The sequence below is a fragment of the Prunus avium genome, chromosome 6, assembly GCF_965620075.1.
Source record: "Prunus avium chromosome 6, drPruAviu1.hap1.1, whole genome shotgun sequence".
Classification (NCBI taxonomy): Eukaryota; Viridiplantae; Streptophyta; class Magnoliopsida; order Rosales; family Rosaceae; genus Prunus; species Prunus avium.
This window is the reverse complement of record NC_142289.1, coordinates 33,220,339-33,235,316: the sequence shown is the minus strand read 5'-3', so window position 1 is coordinate 33,235,316 and position 14,978 is coordinate 33,220,339. Positions and strand designations below refer to the sequence as shown.

At 36.1% G+C, this 14,978-nt stretch overlaps 1 protein-coding gene across 1 annotated transcript; it reads left to right on the top strand.

The window, feature by feature from the left end:
• Positions 1–8,302: 8,302 nt before the first annotated feature.
• On the top strand, positions 8,303–11,334 carry LOC148294066 ((2S)-flavanone 2-hydroxylase-like). The gene is made up of 2 exons (XM_088255592.1): positions 8,303–9,278; positions 10,518–11,334. Exons 1-2 carry the CDS (start codon positions 8,361–8,363, stop codon positions 11,190–11,192), a joined length of 1,593 nt encoding a protein of 530 aa, XP_088111718.1. The 5' UTR covers positions 8,303–8,360; the 3' UTR covers positions 11,193–11,334.
• The last annotated feature ends 3,644 nt before the right edge of the window (positions 11,335–14,978 follow it).

The window sequence follows — 14,978 nt, the reverse complement described above, 5'->3', positions numbered from 1 at the left end:
TCCCTAGCAGCTTGCATTTTCTTCTTCATGGGGTCATCTCCCATGGCTGCCAAGAGAAACCAAGGACCGCCAAGCCATTTCCTGGGTTGCCTCGCCATGCCTTGCAAGTCTCCGATCAAATTGCTCGCCTCGTAGCTAGAGATCCGGTAATTAGTTCTCATTTGATTTGTTTAATTGAATTCTTTAATTTTTGAAAGTTCATATCACGATATTATCGATATTATCGATAATATCGCAATATATTGACCATTTGCAGCTGCCATTTGAACAAAAATATCCTTACTGAAATATCGGCGAAATTATCGAGGACATTATCAATAAATTGACGAAACCTATATGGAAATGTACTAAATTATCGCTGCCCCAAAATAATGATAATTTCCCCGAAATATCGACGAAATTATCGATATTTGGCGGATCCAGGATTCGAAATCCGGCTGGGCGAAACTTACATTAAAAACTCGACGTTATGAGTGAATCTCATTAATAAACATAAAAATATACACCTAGTAGGAGGACATAATGAGCCTTACCATCAAATGCATCTCTATATATAAATAAAAGTTTAGCAACAAAGAAAAAACTAATCTTTTTCTTTAAAAAAAAAATTCCAACAAATTCTTTGTTTTCTTGGGGTTCGGATTGTGATCTGACATAACAAAAGATAAACTATTTAATCCAACATCCCAAAAAAAAATCAAATAAATTCTCATAATAACATCAATGCCTTTAATCAAACATTAACATATCAAGAACAAATCAAACATCTCAACAATACCAATATCAAATCAAACATCTCAACAAAATTCCAAAAATCAAAGACCTTATTAATTTCAACAAAGTCAGCAAATTAAAATTCATTCTTAAGTAAACGCTAGAACAGATTAGAACACATAACTTCTAACCTATTTAAAATATGTTAGATTCAATGTTGTCATATACAACATCTTAAAATTTGAGGTAGGTAATTAAAGAGAAGATAATTAAAGAAGAGAGAAATTTTAGGTTATGAATACATGTGGGTTGCTCTTTGGGTGGGCATAGGTTTGTATGTTTCACATGAGTTGGCCTATTATATATGGGTATTTTTTATTTTTTAAAATTTTGGGGTAGGCAGCAGCCTACCTTGCCCTAGGCATAGGACCGCCCCTGTTTTATTCATTGCCCATAACATTGGATCCAAGAAAATGAAGTGATTGGTGTGACACACCAATTAACCCTAAATAATGCTTTGGAGATAATGTTGTTGGTATGTGTCATCAATTTGGCCACCCAACTTCAATGGGTAGCGATGAATCTTTTTCCCTCGGTATAAAATTAGTCATATACTCATTCTTAGCACTAATAATATAGATAAGCCATACACCGTTTAATTTCTATAAACAAACCCAAAAAATACCCAAAAAATGATAGCTGGCTCTATTGAATTTAATTTTGATTATTAAATTATTTTGTTGTCCTATTAAGTGTTTTGGGTTTTTTATTGAGTGTTTCCGGTTTTTTTTATGAGGTTTGGGGGTTGGGTTTGTTTTAAGAAATCAATGGTGGTTTTGTTATCTTTGCATTTGAAATCTGTGCTCAAATACTCCCTTTCCAATATCACTTGTTAAACTTAACAATAGCAAAAATCAATATTTTTTTTTGGGGAGGGGGGGGGGGGGGGGGTTGGTTTCTTCATCGAAAACAAATTGGGAGAGAGTGGGAGGTTGGTGGAGCCAGAAAGGAGAATTCAACAGGGAAGATAGGGGAAAATATGGATGCCTCAAGATGGGCTAAAGTGATAACATCAAAGCCAATGGGTTCCCGCCACAATGATGCTGGATTCCCTTTACCCCCTATAATATCCAAGATCGAACCCTAGTGAGATTTCTTTCCTCCAATATAACCACAAAAAAATAACATTTTTAATAGGGGTTCTTAGATCTAGGTCCAAAACGATTAGCTGTTATTGGGTCTAGTCCTCGTGTTTTTGGTTTTAGATGTAGGTCCTTTGACATTTATTACATTTTTGTTGTGTCGATTTTACCCTTTAAGGTAAATAAGAAAAACAAATTGAAAATCTAAATTTAATGCATTATTTCCTTGAAATTGAATTCCAAATTTTGAATTTTGAATTTTTTTCCTTGATAATATTCCTAATATATAGATAAAATAAAATTTAATCAATAAAAAGTAAAGACTCACATATTATACCAATCGATCAGACAAACACCCACATTAAATTATGTACCTGACATACAGGTAAATAATGTTAATACATACAGGTATATATGTACCTGCCTTACAGGTAAGTGTTTTTTTCTTGAGTTTTCTTAAGCAGTTTTTTCTGGAGGTTCATATTTATATACATATGTACATGTCTTCCATGTAATAGTGTTTTATTTTATTTTTTTTTTCCAAAGAAATTTTGTATGGATTTTTATCTCAGTTGAGTTTAAAGATCCATACCAAGATATTATATGAGTTCAATTAGCTGGGCTAGATGGTATAACTACCTAGACTAGAGGTAATTTATGGATTTAATTACCTGGACCAGAGGTAATTTATGGGTTTAATTACATGCATACTGCATACGAGGTGTATGCATAGGTACCTTACCTATTGTTACGGTATGAAGTTTTTATGAACTCTTATTACAAATTTTGATGTAGGTATACCTTGAGAAAATTTCAGAATTCAAATCAAATATGATAATTAATATCCTACAAATCAATAACTTACCAGTTTTAGGAATTCATAATTTACCTTATTTATGTTTTAGGTGCATAACTGGAACAAAAAATAAAAAAATAAAAAAAAAGTAAATATCAAAAAATTGAAATAGGCATGTAATCTTATGTGACGCAAAAGTCAAAGGACTTGGATCAACAACAATTTCTGCGTGGATTGCACCCAAAATCTCTCCTCATAATTGGAATTATGCCAAATTTTCTATTTTTAATATTAACCAAAAAGTGTACAAGCAAAAACAACATTTTTAATATTCCCATTTCCTAATCAAAAGCTGTTGGCAATAATTGTTTTGCATTATTAACCAAAAAGTCCATATGAAAACAATTGTGATATTGTAACAAGGCAACAAATTTGGAAATGTAAATAATTGTTCAATCCACCCACAAGAAAATGAAGTGATTGGTGTGAAACACCGATTAACCCTCAATAATGCGTTGGAGATAATGTTGTTGGTATGTGTCATCAATTTGGCCAACCAACTTCAACGGGCAGCGAAGAATCTTTTTCCCTTGGTATAAAATTAGTCATATACTCATTCTTAGCACTAATAATATAGATAAACCATACATCATTTAATTTCTATAAACAAACTCAAAAAAACCCAAAAAATGATAGATGGCTCTATTGAATTTAATTTTGATTATTAAATTATTTTGTTATCCTATTGAGTGTTTTGGGTTTTTTATTGAGTGTTTCCTGTTTTTTTTATGAGGTTTGGGGGTTGGGTTTGTTTTAAAAAATCAATGATGGTTTTGTAATTTAAAAGAAGTTAAAAGTCTTTTTGTTATGTTGTAAATATACTTTGGGTGTATTTCTAAAGTCCATTTCATATAGGATTTTTTTTTTTAAAATAATTTGAGCCCCTATATTGGGTATAATAGTAAATCTCCCTAATAATATAGCTCATGATGCCTCTGCTTTGGCTGCACCACAGTACTGACCGCTGATGTTTAAATAGATGAGAAGGGACCACTTACATCAATTATGTGATGGTACAATTTAGAAGACATAATTTAGAGATTAGGGTAAATTACTCAAATGGTCCCTAAACTTGTACGCGATTTACATTTTGGGGCCTCAATTAAATTTTTCATTCAAATGGTCCATGAATTCTATATTAATCGCTCAATTGGTCAACCGTTACATTCTGTCAATGTTGCTGTTAAATATTAGGGCAAATTGGTCATTTCGTACATTAAAAATAAATAAATATTGAAAAATGAAATAAAAACTCTCTCTATCTCTCTCTCTCTCTCTCTCTCTCTCCGTTCCACCATGGCCACCACCCTCAAGCTCCAACCCCCAAACCCATCCAACAACCACCGTTCTCTCTTCCCAAACCCATCCAACAACCACCGTTCACCCTAGGCCCCATGAACCCAGAACCCAGCTCCTCCCCACCCTCCACCCGAGCCAGCAACTACAAAAAAAGAACCCACAAAACCCAGAAAAACGAATTAAACCAGAAAACCCAGAAAAACAAAATAATGAAAGAAATAAATTAATGAAACCCATAAAAGAAAAAAAAATCCAGCTTGGGTTTGATTTCGAGGAGTTGAAGAAGAATGCCTAATGGGGTTTGAAAAAGGAATGCACAGCTTTGATCTCTTTCTCCATTTTTCCCCAATCCAACTTTGACCCCACTCTCCCTTTCTCCCTTCCTTAACCCACCCTCCACCCTCTGTCCCGTCAGCCTCCAGCCATTGCCTCCCAAACAATCGCGCCTCACCTCAAGATCTCCTCGGCTCAACCCCAGAAAACAAATGCTAGATCGCTCCTCACCTCTGTGCGACTTCTCGGAGGCGAAATAGTGAATTAAGAGATGTGTATGTCGAAATTTCTGCAAGGATTTTGGGGATTTATGCCTATATGGAGAGGTCTGTGGGGAATGGGGGAGAAGAAATCGAAGGGGGGGGTTTGGGTCTCATGATTTTTTTTCTCTTTTTCTTCCTTTTTTTTTTTCTCTTTTTCTTCCTTTTTTTTTTCTTCTAATTTTGTATTTATTTTAACCCTATTTTATTTGTTAATTATGAAAAGTCGTATTTACCCTAAAATTTGGTTAAATCTAACAGAAAATTAGACGGTAGGACCATTGGAGCGATAAATATAGAGTTTATGGACCATTTGAATGAAAAATTTAATTGAGGCCCCAAAATGTAAATCGCGTACAAGTTTGGGGACCATTTGAGTAATTTACCCTTTAGAAAATAGAAAAAGAAACAAAAAGTAAAAAGTGGTTCTTGCCACCACATGCATTTCTATCTTTTTGTTATTTTTCCACGCCAACAAAGTCCACTACTGCATCATATCATTGGCTCAAAAATGTCGTGTGTATAATAGAAGTTGGGTGATCAATTCCATCACTTAGGATTTGTTCGGTATTCTACTTTGATCCAATTTTATAAACTCAAAAACAAATTTGAAGTTCAACTCCACAAAAATTGTAGGCCAATTTTTTAAAACCGGAACCAAAAAAAAATAAAAACTCAAAAACACACTCATTATTGAAAATAAAAAAATTGAAAACAAATAATCCCATTACACAATTAGCCAGTCTTCTCACAACTAAGTGTTGGAATTTTAGGATGTGTGATGTGTGTAGCTTTGATATCGTTGTTAGCTTATAGGATGAAGGAATTTAGGACAATAAAACAATAGGAATGGAAAACTTTTTGTAAGAGTAATTGATAGCAAAGTTGAATGAAGACATAGGAAGAAACTTTGAGAAGAAGCTTGCAATTTCTTTTATTAATTTTCTCTCTTTTTCCAATCTACTTTACAATGAACAGTATCTAATATTTATAGGACAGAAGCACTTAGCTTCTCAGCTACGACTTAACAAACACGTGACTCACGTGAACAATTCTAACTAACTAAACAATTCAGCGTGACTCACATGAACTTCTAACTAACTAAACAATTCAGCATGCCATGTCAGCATTATATGTACATGTCTTTTGCAAATCAGTAACAAGGTACTTTTATTTGAATGGAGGAGAAGTTACAAAGCTTTTAGAGACTTAGTGGGATACAAGACAGCTTGGTAGTTTTCAGATTTTTTCTTGCTTGATTACATAAGTGGGCTTTTTGCTAAAATATGAATATGGGTTTTCAATATGTTCTGATTCTTATTTTATTCTTCTCCATAAGGAGGTATATATAAGAGTTCACATGAGTCCTTTATAAGGAATTAGATCTAGTAAAGGATTAGGAAAATATCTCCTAATTATACAATGATTTGACAACTATATAAAATAGGAAAGTAAATCCCTTAATTACAAGGAAATAAATCTATAAAATAGGAAAGTAAATCCCTTAATTAATCAAGGAAATAAATCTCCTTGATTAATTAGGAGACTCACTTCAACACTCCTCCTCAAGTTGGTGCATATACGTCAAATGCCCAACTTGGTAAGTGAGTCATGAAATTCGTAGCACCCAAGTCGATAATCCACGCGAATTTTTGAGAGGACATATGAAAAGTAGAACATCAGGATTGACCGCATGCTTTTGTGAGTCTTAAGATTCGATCAACTGCATTCCTATGAGACACATTGTGCCCATGTGCCATTCTTCTGGATAGCTCGCATTTCTTCATTCATGTCTTCTTCCCATTTTTGGTCTTCTAGTGCTTCAGTTACACTTTTGGGAACAGGTATGTCGGCTAACTGCTTCACAAAGTGTACCCGTGACTCTGATAATCTGTTGAGGGATACATAATTGTTGATGGGATATTTCCCATTTGCATTAAGATCTTCTTCGTAGTGAACTGGAGGTTTACCACGATTCTTCCTTTTTTTAGAATTTGATATGCAGGCTCTGTGCCTTCTGAATGACGTCCTCAGCAGGTGATTGGTGTGGTACTGGAGCTGAAGAATTCTCCAGAGCGGGCACAAACTCCTCAATTTTCTCCTCCTGAGTGTGATGGCAGGGAGATGACTAAAGCGGAAAAAAAATCTCATAAGATGGTTCAATTTCCTCCTCCTGATTTTGACAGCGTGGAGAGAACTGATCGTTTTCCTCTGGTGACCGGTCGCTGGATTTTGGCAGTCAGTCGGTTTGAAACAGCTTCTTTGGCTACCAGTCGCTTTCCACTGGCGACCGGTAGTTTTGAAGCAGATTCTCCGTGTTCAAAGAACTAAGGGGGGGGGGGCGGGTCGCTTTCCACTGGCGACCGACCATTTGATTTAGGAACTTGATTTGAGGAATTTGAAGTATGAATTGGATTTGGATTCGGATTCAGGTTGGAAGGTTGGGATTCAAATTCGGATTCGGATTCGGATTCAGGTTGGAAGGTTGGGATTCGGATTCGGATTCGGATTCGGATTCAGATTTGGATTTGGATACGATATCCATGGCAGCGGAAGGATTTAAAAATAAGATAAAAAAGATGTGTTTTAAGGTTTCGGGATTCAGGATTCAGGATTCTGAGTGTGTTTAGGGTTTCGGGGTGTGTTTAGGGTTTCGGGATTCAGGATTCAGGATTCAGGATTCAGAGCTTCAGGATTCAGGGTTTCGGGATTCAGGATTCAGGATTCGGGATTCGGGATTCAGGATTCAGAGTTTCAGGATTCAGGGTTTCGGGATTCAGGATTTAGGATTCAGGGATTCAGGATTCAGGGATTCAGGGATTCAGGAATTCAGGATTCAAGGATTCAGGATTCAAGGATTCAGGGATTCAGGATTCAGGGATTCAGGGATTCAGGATTCAAGGATTCAGGGATTCAGGATTCAGGGATTCAGGATTCAGGGATTCAGGGATTCAGGAATTCAGGGATTCAGGATTCAGGGATTCAGGGATTCAGGATTCAGGGATTCAAGGAATTTGATACGAGGATATGAGGAATGCGATACGATGATACGAGGATTTAGAGAACACAGAAACCCTGTGAACACGGCTAAAGGACACAGAAACCCTGTGAACACGGCTAAGGACATAGCAACTTCTCTTCAATTCTCTTCTCCCCCTGAAGAGAAGGGTATGTCGGAGTCAAGAAAGAGGCAAAATCTCCATGATAAAGAGAAACAGATCCGTTTTCACTCCCCCTCCCCCCCTTGAAGAGGAGGGGAGGAGAAATTTTGATATGAGAATTTAGAGACAACCGAGGATCGATTGCTCTGATACCATGCTAAAATATGAATATGGGTTTTCAATATGTTCTGATTCTTATTTTATTCTTCTCCATAAGGAGGTATATATAAGAGTTCACATGAGTCCTTTATAAGGAATTAGATCTAGTAAAGGATTAGGAAAATATCTCCTAATTATACAATGATTTGACAACTATATAAAATAGGAAAGTAAATCCCTTAATTACAAGGAAATAAATCTATAAAATAGGAAAGTAAATCCCTTAATTAATCAAGGAAATAAATCTCCTTGATTAATTAGGAGACTCACTTCAACACTTTTTGCTTAGTTAAGTCGGTTTGCACAGTAACCAACTTTGTCTAAGCCATTTTCAGCCATATATTGTAGTTTCTACTACAGCTTTCTATTAACTTCAATTGACTAGTGTTTACGGAATACAACCACCAACTTTTCTTTCTAAATTATTCTATAAATTCTGCTATCTTGTAAAAATCTCCACCAAATGTGCATTAATGTTTAACACTAAGCTATAGCCATGGCACTTGAGCTAGTCCTACTCATGATCCTCTTTCTTCTCTTAGCTATCCCTCTTCTTCTCTTCCCAACCCTAACCTCCAAAATATTCAAAACCCACCTTCACCTCCCTCCAAGCCCCTTTGCTCTACCCATCATAGGCCACTACCACCTCCTCGGCCCTCTCATCCACCGCACCTTCCACAACCTCTCTCTCCGCTACGGCCCCTTATTCTCCCTCCGCCTCGGCTCGCTCCAATGCGTCGTCGTTTCCTCACCGGACCTAGTGAAAGAGTTCCTCAGCACCCATGAGCTCTCCTTCATATCCCATGCTCAGTCCCTCGCCGTTGAAAGCATAACCTACAATGCTTCCCTTGCATTTGCACCCTATGGACCTTACTGGAAGTTCATCAAGAAACTGACAATGAACGAGCTTCTAGGAAACCGTAGCATCAACAACTTAGTTTCCATTCGAACTCAAGAGTATCTTAGGCTTCTGAGGTTCTTGGCCAAGAAAGCTGAGAGTGGTGAAGCTGTGAATCTCACTGACGAGTTTCCGAAGCTTTGGAACAATGTGATTTTGCAGATGATTGTTGGGAATCGGGATTTGAGCGCCGAATGTAGGGCGGTGCTGGCGGAGGAGGTGGTGATGGTGGTGCGGCAGGCCACGAGTCTTTTGGGAGAGTTGAGTTTGTGTGATGTTTTTTGGGTTTGTAAGAAGTTAGATTTGGGAGGATTTGTGAAGAGAATTGAGGAGACGCACAGGAGGTTTGATGTGTTGGTGGAGAAGGTAATTGGAGAACGAGAAGAGCTGAGAAAGAAGGAACGGATGGAAGAGGAGGAGGAAGTCAAGGATTTTCTTGATACGTTGCTTGATATGTTGGAGGATGGGAGTGCTGAGGTTGAATTTACAAGACTTCACATTAAGGCTCTAATTACGGTAATGATATCTATCTATACTTCTTAATTTACAGACAAAAAATTATTTATTTCATTCAAGTTTTTCCTTTCATCGCATATAACCAACAAGAAACCATGTGGGGAAACGTATAGAACCCATCGCCATGAGTTTGAACTTTGGAGATTTTATGTGTTGAAGAAAAAAAAAGATTGATAATTAAATCCTTTGAGAATACTTACAGAGATAATCAATTCCAGTCGTTGATTCTTCACAATGATTTACAACTTTGCTTCTCTATATTCTTGGTGTATGTAGAAATGTATTCTTTGAAGTCAAAGTGCAGATATTACATTGGTAGGCAAACATGTCATTTTAACGGGTTTCGGGTCGTGTTCGTGTTAACCTGTTAATTCAACGGGTTGACACGACACGACTCGTTAAACTAACGGGTGAGAAATACCAGACCCAAACACGACTTGTACAATTCGCAAATGACCTGACACGACCCGTTAAGAATAAACCCCCAAAAAAAAAAAATACTATCAACCAACTAGCCAGCAACCCCCTCTCTCTGCCCTTTTTCGCCCAATTTTCATCTTTCTTAAACACCATCCAGAAGTCTATAAGTTAGGGATTAGTCTTGCATAAAGATAAAATAAGAGAAACAAAATAGTTGGTTGATTAGATTATTTATATATAAAAAAGACAGAGAGGGAGTGAAGAAGAGAAGAAAAAAAATGGAGAGAAAAGAAAGAGATGGAGAGAAGAAGAAGAAGAAAAAGAAAAAGAAAAAGAAAGGGGAGAAAAGAAGAAGAAAAAGGAGAGATGGACAATTTCCCAAAAGGGAGAAGAAAAGGAAAAAAGTGAGAGATTGAGAGATGTAGAGAAGAGGAAAAAAAAAAAAGAGGGGGAGATGAGAAAGTCGACTGAGAGAGAAAGTGGAATGAAGGAAAAATATTAAGAGAGAGAGAGAGAGAGAAGGAAAAGTAGAGAGGACAAAAAAAAACAAAAAAAAAGGCATACGTCTTTGTTGACAGGTGGCTAACGGGTTCACTCATTTTCAACCCGACCCATTAAGCTCAACCTAAATACTAATAATTTGATGCGAATTTGTGTCGTGTTAATGGGTCGTGTGCAATATTACTGGGTCTAATTGGTATATGAGTTACTTTGCCTTGACAATGTTGAAAGATTTTAATATAATTATCAATGAACCTTATATTCTAGATCTAGGATGATGTTTTACTTTACTAAAAACAACATAAGTATTCTTTTCAGGATTTATTCACCGCTGGAACTGACACAAATGCAATTTCACTAGAGTGGGCATTGGCAGAGCTCATCAACCACCCAAGAGTGTTCAAGAAAGCAAGGGAGGAGATCGATCGAGCAGTCGGAAATCGACGAGTGGTCGGAGAATCGGATGTTCCAAATCTTCCATACATCCAAGCCATCATAAAAGAAACATTTAGGCTACACCCACCAGTGCCTTTGGTCATAAGAACCTGTGTACAACAATGTAAGATTGGGGGATATGACATCCCTACAAACACAATGCTACATATGAATGTTTGGGCCATTGGAAGGGACCCAAAGAATTGGGAAAGCCCACTGGACTTCTGGCCTGAAAGATTCTTGCAACTCGGTGAGGACAATGGGCCGATGAGTGCAGTGGATGTTGATGTTAGGGGGCAACATTTTCAACTCATGCCATTTGGGTCTGGGAGGAGGAAGTGTCCTGGTATGAACTTGACCATGAAAATGTTGCCTGGGGTACTTGCGGCTTTGATTCAGTGCTTCGATTGGAAGGTTGATGGGTCTGATTGCAAGAAGATGAATGGTGATGATGTTCTTGAAATGGATGAACGGCCTGGAATGACTGCTCCGAGGGCGCATGATCTTGTGTGTGTTCCTATTGCCCGATTCAGCCCACTCAACATCCTTGACCCATAAGGCGAACTTTTTTATTTATATGTTCATAAAGATATTCTGAAAGTTTATTGTGTGTGTTGTAGTAATACCCGTAAAGGGAAAATAACTTTAATGTATCTTTGTATTTTACAACTTTAATGAGAAATAACTTATGTTTTTCTTAGTTCTGATGGGAAAAAAGGTAGGAAGAGTGAACGATGCAGCAATTATGGTTGATTCAAAACTGAAGCTGCTTTGTAACACAATACTATTAACACCTTATAGGAGTGCTCTCTTTTATTTATTAATTTTCGTCTCCTGGGATTCTCTTTTATTCATTTATTTTTGCCTCGGAGTGCTCTCTTTTAGAGATTATGAGAATTGGGGCTACATGTCTAGAATGCGTAGTAGTTTTTTTTCTTTTTATTTATTTGTAAATTTAAATTTTTACGAACTACAGGAAAACCGATTTTTTAGTGTATAGTTTGACATTCCATAGCTGTTGTTGTTGCCGCCACCATCATCGTCACACTACTGACTACTTGGCTCTCACCACCGCGGCCTTCATTGACATTGTTGTTGCTACTACCACCCCATCATCTCTAGAACCACCACTCTACTTCCTCACTGCCGCAACCGTAACTATCATGCAACCACCACTACTTCCAAGCCATCATAAAAGAGACATTAGGCTACACCCGCCTGTATCTTTGGTCACAAGAAGATTTGTACAACAATGTAAGACTGGAAAATATGTGATCCCAAAAAACACAATGCTCTTAGTGAATGTTCGGGCCATTGGAAGGGACCCAAAGTATTGGGAAAGCCCATTGGACTTTAGCCCTAAAAGATTCTTAACATAGCTCGATGGAGGAGGCAATCGAACGGCTAGAATTGATGTTAGGGGGCAACATTTTCAATTTTTGCCATTTGGGTCTGGGAGGAGGATATGCCCTGGTGTGAACTTAGCCATGCAAATGCTGCCTGGGCTACTTGGAGCTATGATCCAGTGCTTTGACTGGAAGGTAATTGAGCCAGATCAGAAAAAGATGAACGGTGGTGATATTGTTGAAATGGATGAACTCCACGGGCCCATGATTTGGTTTGTGTTCCAGTGGGCCGCTTCAATCTACTTGGTATTCTTGACCCATAAGGGGGCAAGCTTTCATATGTTTGATTTGATTATGAAAATGTTTGGGTAACTTGGTGTAGGTTCGAAATAAATAACAATGCCATTTGAGTACTCTTTTTATTAAAAAAAACAGCACTTTATGAATAACAAAATGTAAGATTTTTATACAAAATGTATCGATATTATTAATAGTGGATTCATTCATTATATGTTATGTTTTATTTATTAAGTTTTCGATGCGAGACTTTATATTCTTCAATAGTAGATTGGGTTGGAAAACTTTGGCTGGTTTGGAGCTGTCCAGCTTCCCACAAAGCTCCGCTTTTCATCCTTTATTTTTTATATTAAATTGTCAGAAGGAATTTTATTACTAACAAAAGATTACAATAGGGCAATTACACAAAAGTAATTTTCACAAAAGGAATTTCTTTTCGCCCTCGATTGTTCACTATTTCCGTTGAACATTAATTTATGCAAGCCATGCAAATAAAAAAGGGAAAAAGTAAGACCATATTTTATAGGTGGATCTTACGTCTTCTTACAAAAATAAAAAACCTATTTGCCATACTTAATTATACAGAGAATTACATTTCTTTATCGACTTGTTCCATACTTAATTATACAGAAAATTACAACTAAATTAGGGTTAGGTACAAAGAATCGTTGGCTTAACTACGCTTAACAAACTGAACCACTCAGCCGCTGATCGTTTTACTTGATGAGAACGTGCTTTCCTCACTAGTGACAAGGTCTGGTGAGGTATCTTAGGTGATACTCTAATTAATTTTTTATTTATTTTTACTTAAAACCAGGAAGCAAGATTTTATTGGTGGAAACGTTCGAGGCGAAATTAACAAATTACGCCTCAGCTTTCCCATAATAATATAGCTCATGATGCCTCTGTATTGGCTGCACCGCCGTACTGAATTTTAAGACTTCAACGGATGTGTGGGACGAATAGCCCAAATCATCTCCTGAATAATATTAAGGCTTATTTGTTGAAATGCCCCTTATGATTTCCAAACCTTCTCAGTTTGCCCCCTCACGTTTTAAATGACTCCATCTCCCACTGTTGGACTAGATTACACACAAAGTGAGGGACGAAGAACATCACTGATCAAACATAGTGGTTTTATCAATGGATTCATTACCCCTAAGGTTTCAATTCAGGTTTACGGATCTCGGAACTCAATACTTTCTTTTTTGTTTTTTGTTTATAATTTTTATGTTATTTTATAATTTTACATATTTGATTTTGAATAATTTCAAGCCTTTTTTTTTATATTTAATTTGATTTTTTTAATTATTAATAGTTAAAATTACCAACATACCCATGCAACATCAGCGATTTAACGATTTTTATATAAAAATTAACGGAATGGGACAACCTTGGTCATGGGGTAAACTGAGAATATTTAGAAATCATAGGGGGCATTTCAACAAATAAGCTTAATATTAATAGAGGAGCTTTCCTTTCACGAGGAGAGAGAAAGTCAGAGATAGTGAGCTGTTCATCTTCCTACTAATTAGTTTAAGGTATTGACCACAGTTTATATATGAGAGCATTAAAATATATGATTAATTGCACAGGGTTTAATTTAAGCTCACACTAAAAAATGACTAGCATGTATATGGTACTGGGAGATATGTAATGATTCGTGTCGGTGTTATTTAAAACTCCTTTGATTCGGGTATTTCTAGAAGTATATGCATGTGGGTGTGTAATTTAAGAGTAATGCTATTTGGACACACAACATTGACATACTTAGTTGACACCCGCTGATGTGTCAATGTATCATTCGCTGAATAGAAAACGAGGAGAAAAGAAGAGCGAATGATACATTGACACATCAGCGGGTGTCACTAAGTGTGTCAATGTTGTGTGTCCAAATAGCATTACTCGTAATTTAAATATGGAACAACTTGGTGATAACAAGTAATTTTTAAACTAGTAATGAATTTAATTATAACGTGGATGGACAGCCTAATTTTTATGTATTTTTGTTTAATTTTTAAAAGATAGGGACCAAACTAGCATAGTGCAAAGTACAATTACTCCTTACCATGACAATATATACGTGGTGAGTTAGAGATCAACAACAACTTCTACGTGGATTTGCCGGTAATTTCATGTTATTGTTGATCTAACCCTAAATGAATATGGACCTATATCCAGGGACGGACTCAGGATTTTAAAATGAGATAAGCTAAATTTACCTTGCGTATAAATCTATTAAGTCCATCTCAAACCCAAATTTTCTGATCTAAAACAGAACTATTCATTTATATCTCATACTCAACTTTTATTAATTGTTTAAAAATGATTTAACTCTAAAATAATTTTATGTTTAATTTTTTCTTAACTTTATTTTAGTTTATATCATCGTAATTTATTTTCTTGAACATTTAACTTTAAAAAAAAAATCAAATTTGGGAAACAAAATTTTGATTCAAAAATGGTATAAGGAGATAAAAGATAACATTTATTATCTCTAAAAAAAATATATAACATTTATTACTTTTTTTTTTGTTGGAGCTGATGTATTACTTGTTTCTTTGTCTCAAAATTCTTTTTGATGTTATTGTTACAATATTAAAGCTGCGCAAGGGGTTGTCGTTTTAATTTAAACAAAATTTTGATGGGTAAATGTGGTTTTTAATTAAAGTTTTTTAAGGTTAATTGTTTCTCTGTTCTT